The following is a 5,423-nucleotide window of genomic DNA, read 5'->3' as shown; positions in this document are numbered from 1 at the left end:
ATGTTTCCTTTCCCATCATGATCTACTCCTGACTAACACCAACTTCACTTCAGTAAAAATAGAAACTTCCTGTACCACTGCTTCATTTCCTGCCAGCAACAACACAAGGATGTTTTAAATATTGCACCCAATCCTACAGGCTAATGCCTGCAAGCATCTGAACTTTTCAGAATAATGGGAAGAAAAATTCTCTTTTCTTCTGGAGTTTATGTCAGGAGATTTTTGCTTTCTTCAGTAACTGAGAATAAAGTCAATATGAGTGATAGTTGCTCAGTCGTGTCTGACTCTTTGCAACCCCATGGACTATACCCCACCAGGCTCCTCTGTCTATGGAATTCTCCAGGGAGAATACTGGAGTGGGCTGTCATTTCCTTCTCCAAAGACAATATAGGTGGAGTAAATAGAATTCGAGAAAGACACAGACCAGATTCTGATGACAAGGCCGGAGCTTCAAAATTAAGCATTGATTAAAGTTGTAAATGTATTCACAAAATGTTCTACTTATTGCAGTTTTATTTGATTTTGTCATATACAACAAAAGAGCAGGGAGACTTTTTTTTTTTTGTATGTGGACCCAGCTGTTGTACTGGTTTTAGGCAACATGGAAATAAGTCTAATATTAAAGACAACAAATATACTGATAAATATCTGCTCAAGTAAACAATATCTCTGATCATTAAGAAGATTAGATGGCTACAAACTGTTAAGGACTTGAACAAAACTGACTCAGCACAAACTAAAGTGCAGATAAATGCTCTAGTTATTGGACAGTGATTGAGTGCTTATTGGTAACATTATGAAAATGGGATACAAGAGAGGAGACAGTTTAATTGATGAATAGTAAGTTACAGATTAAATGTCCTAAATTACTGATTCTTGTGACTTATTTTTTACTGAATAGATAAATAAGCATTTAAGAGACAGGATTGCCAGGAGAAATATCAAGAACCTCATATATGCAGATGACACCACCCTTATGGCAAAAAGTGAAGAGGAACTAAAAAGCTTCTTGTTGAAAGTGAAAGAGGAGCGTGAAAAAGTTGGCTTAAAGCTCAACATTCAAAAAACGAAGATCATGGCATCTGGTCTCATCACTTCATGGGAAAGAGATGAGGAAACAGTGGAAACAGTGTCAGACTTTATTTTTTGGGACTCCAAAATGACTGCAGATCATGATGGCAGCCATGAGATTAAAAGACGCTTACTCCTTGGAAGGAAAGTTATGACCAACCTAGATAGCATATTGAAAAGCAAAGATATTACTTTGCCAGCAAAGGTCCATCTAGTCAAGGCTATGGTTTTTCTAGTGGTCATGTATGGATGTGAGAGTTGGACTGTGAAGAAAGCAGAGCGCCAAAGAATTGATGCTTTTAAACTGGGCTATTGGAGAAGACTCTTGAGGGTCCCTTGACTGCAAGGAGATCCAACCAGTCCATTCTAAAGGAGATCAGTCCTGGGTGTTCTTTGGAAGGAATGATGCTAGAGCTGAAACTCCAATACTTTGGCCACCTCATGCTAAGGGTTGACTCATTAGAAAAGACTCTGATGCTGCGAGGGATTGGGGACAGGAGGAGAAGGGGATGACAGAGGATGAGATGGCTGGATGGCATCATTGACTTGATGGACGTGAGTCTGAGTGAACTCCGGGAGTTGGTGATGGACACGGCGGCCTGGCATGCTGCGATTCATGGGGTCACAAAGAGTCGGACATGACTGAGACTGAACTGAACTGAACTGAACTGAAGAGACAAAACTGAGTAAAAGTAAAGATTTGGAAATCAACTGCGTGTGTGTATGTAGAACTTAATGGAGTGAAAGAGATCACTGATAGTGTGTAAAATGAGGATAGAGAGACATGGAAAGCACATACATTAATACATTTGTTTACTTCCAGCCTCAAAGAAGCCATGTAAATAGCTTGAGGAATATTAGGAATATGTATTCATCTTTGATTCTCCAAAGCCTGACTTAAAGCTTGGCAAATAATAGTATAACACTTGATAGTTTTGTTGAATATATTAAAGAACCATTACATATTCAAATGCCTCATGGGGCATCTTATGCCTTTGCAGGAAAGTGAATTTGGTGGTTTTTTATGTTTTCTCATCAGCACATACTAAAAGCCTCCTGCTTTTACAAGTGTCAAAGCTATTTCACCTTTGTTAAAAATGTGACAGTGTTACTAGAGTCTTCTAGAATGACTGGCCTCACTCTTGTCTTTACTTTTGCTCTCACATTGAGACCATCCTATTCACACAATCAGGGGCTGGTGGGGATATAATGAAGATTTCTAAGTGGAAGGACCTATTACTTCTTGACTCATGTTTTTTTCCTTACTAGGATGTGAACAACATCATGAAAAGGTACGTGTGGGAGACCAGAGATAGTCCATTTATGGAATAAAAATAATTAAAATCACTGACTAGAATGATCTGGTGGCCAGTTAGAGGGAAATAATGGACAAGGCAGAAAAAATGGTATATAGATTTCCCTTCAATTTCTGCTCACAAATCAAGGCTAAATTTTTCCTAATGATAAACAATGCACCAACTTCTACTGTAGATAATTGCGGTCATTGAAAGTCACAGAGTTTATTCAGTAGCCATAATAGGAATAAGACGTTGCAATAACAGACTCCTGTGTCCTCAAATAGTTAATTCACAGTTGGTGTCCTTATGCAACTCAGCTTTCATATTTAGTAGGTGCTTGAATTACCTTGGGAGAGTCATGTCTTCTCAAGTACCCAATTGGAGACAACTCTTTTATATTTGAATTTTGCCTTGGGTATAAAAGAGACTTGGCCCTTCTATATCTTTCTGATTAGATTTCCAAAAACAGACTTGAGTATCAAAGACTATTATGGCTGTGCTGCAAACAATTGATCCATCTTTCTCACACACTCTAGAAGGCAGAATGGAAAGGTAGCATCCTTGTGTTTGAATTTGCACGTGTACATGGTGGCAGCAAGATCGTTACAAACACATGAAATGTAAGCCACTGTTGCTTTAGTATTCGTGATGTCCTCTTTCTCAAGGGTTTGCCATTATTCCCAGAGAACCTGGGATGTCAGGGTATTCTGAGAGCCTCTGCTTTAGGGAGCAGACTTTGAAGATCTGGGGACTCTCTAGACAGTGTTCTCATACCTGGTATGTCTCAAACACCTGGGTGCCATGTTCTGCTCCCTAACTTTCTGACACCTCCCTGGAACACGTATCTATGCAGGGATTTTTCCACAAATTAATTTTTTGTGTTACCAAAATATTATTTCAAATAATTTCATATGCTTTCTAGGAGCCAGAAAGGGAGAATTTAATGACTTCACTAAAGAAGGAAGAAACTGTCCTTCTGACAGGTCAGTAGAGTCCCAGGTCGCACGGAGAGTAACTAGGAAAGTGGACATGAGCACATTCCTTCTGGCGCCAAAGTCAGGTGTCCAGTCTCTCCTTTCCCAGGATAGTTAAGTGCATCAGTGGAGTAAAAGTCAGTGGTTTTAGAGGAACAAGAAGTCAGTCGTGTGGGGGTCAATCTTTGTCTTCCCTAGGAGTGAAACCTTAACCCTGAAGAAGCCCAGACCTCTCCCCAAGGGACAGAGGAGAATGTGTGCAGCTCTTGATCTGACAGACATACAGCGAGTGTATAATGGTGAGGAGTGCTACCTAAGTGGGTGTCTGTGGAATTCTTGTGATGGGGGTAAAATGGGGAGGAGGCTCCAATTTCTAGATGTGGATGTGGATAGAGACAGCAAAGCCCAGATACTTTGTGCTGACAATGTGGTCTTATTTACGGGAAGTGACCAAGTGTTTGCTCAGCTTCTCTTTCATCACTTCAGTACTTCACCACAGCCCTTCCCCTAATCTGGAAAAAATGGATTTCAGACCTGACTCCCTTGTTTATATGTAACATTAAGGTTTATTATTATTATTTCAGGGCTGACAGATGTGCAACGCTACTGGGGTAAGGAAACATCACAATATCATCAAGCCACCCTGTTTTCATCATCTTTTAGACGCTTTCATTTTCTATTACATCTCATGTTTTAAGATGTCTGTTTCCACTCCCAACACACACACACACACACACAGACACACACACAAACACATTACCTTTTCATTTAAGTTTTTTTAAAGATCCCTTTTACAGAGTTACAAATAAACCTATATCACCGCCCTAATCCAACCCTCTAATTTTTCCACAGTTCACATGTTCCTGAACCTTCTTGCTAGCACCGTGCCATTTCTGAGGGCCAGAAGCAATTGAGATATATGTGCAATTTGGAACCAAACAATATATAAGAATGATGATTTTGGCGATTATGGTGTCCTGGGCTCCCCACTTATCACATCACAGAATAATCATTGGCAGGAAGATGTGTCAGAAAAACCTGCCTGGATCCTGGGAGTATATGGTGGAAAACAGCATGGATATAAGATGAAGTTTCTATTTGAAAACAAGGGAAATTGTCAATATGTTTACTGGAGATATCAACCTCAATAGAGTACTGGATTAGAGGGTTAAAAAATATGTTCAGTTTGAATATGATGCTTTGGATGAGTCTTCTTCCTCAGGTCCCTTGATCTTAACCCTCTCCCTGAGTGTTCTTCCCCATTGTATTAGAGATTTCCTAGACTATAATACTGATGTTGTCTTATTTGTCAATATCACAAACCAAGGAATTCTCATCTATAAACTCTCTTCATGTTCCTTTACTCAGAAAATGTTTCCATATTTCAATCCTGGGCAATGTAATGCTCCCATAACTCTGTGATGGCCAAACTCTTGGAATTTCTTAGATTCATACTCACTTCTTTGTATTCTCTTGATATATGTGCATCCAAGACACGTTTGCTTATCTACTATTGCCCCACCCCTCCATCTTGTTCAATTTAAATGTCTTTAATTCATCAAAAGGACATAGAAAAGGCAGAGGAACCAGAGATCAAATTGCCAACATCTGCTGGATCATCGAAAAAGCAAGACAGTTCCAGAAAAACATCTATTTCTACTTTCTTGACTATGCCAAAGCCTTTGACTGTGTGGATCATAATAAACTGTGGAAAATTCTTCAAGAAATAGGAATACCAGACCACCTGACCTGCCTCTTGAGAAAGCTATATGCGGGTAAGGAAGCAACAGTTAGAACTGGACATGGAACAACAGACTGGTTCCAAATAGGAAAAGGAGTACGTCCAGGCTGTATATTGTCACCCTGCTTATTTAACTTCTATGCAGAGTACATCTTGAGAAACGCTGGGCTGGAAGAAGCACAAACTGGAATCAAGATTGTGAGCAGAAATATCATGAACCTCAGATATGCAGATGACAGCATTCTTATGGCAGAAAGTGAAGAGGAACTAAAAAGCTTCTTGATGAAAGTGAAAGAGGAGAGTGAAAAAGTTGGTTTATAGCTCAACATTCAGAAAACG

At 39.6% G+C, this 5,423-nt stretch overlaps 1 protein-coding gene and 1 pseudogene across 2 annotated transcripts in view; both read left to right on the top strand.

The window, feature by feature from the left end:
* LOC120876599 overlaps window positions 1-3,609 on the top strand; it is a 75,292-nt pseudogene extending 71,683 nt beyond the window's left edge.
* Window positions 1-4,887, top strand: part of LOC120876597 (tripartite motif-containing protein 5-like) — a 100,002-nt gene extending 95,115 nt beyond the window's left edge. The window contains exons 7-8 of one of the 2 annotated variants that reach the window (XM_040258575.1): window positions 3,928-3,954; window positions 4,196-4,887. In XM_040258575.1, the coding sequence (XP_040114509.1) occupies window positions 3,928-3,954; window positions 4,196-4,257 (89 nt within the window). In that variant the 3' untranslated portion in view covers window positions 4,258-4,887. The other variant, XM_040258573.1, reaches the window with a different exon arrangement.
* Window positions 4,888-5,423: the final 536 nt, after the last annotated feature.

This window comes from Oryx dammah, unplaced genomic scaffold (assembly GCF_014754425.2).
Source record: "Oryx dammah isolate SB20612 unplaced genomic scaffold, SCBI_Odam_1.1 HiC_scaffold_17, whole genome shotgun sequence".
NCBI lineage: Eukaryota > Metazoa > Chordata > Mammalia > Artiodactyla > Bovidae > Oryx > Oryx dammah.
This window is presented reverse-complemented; position numbering and strand designations above follow the sequence as displayed.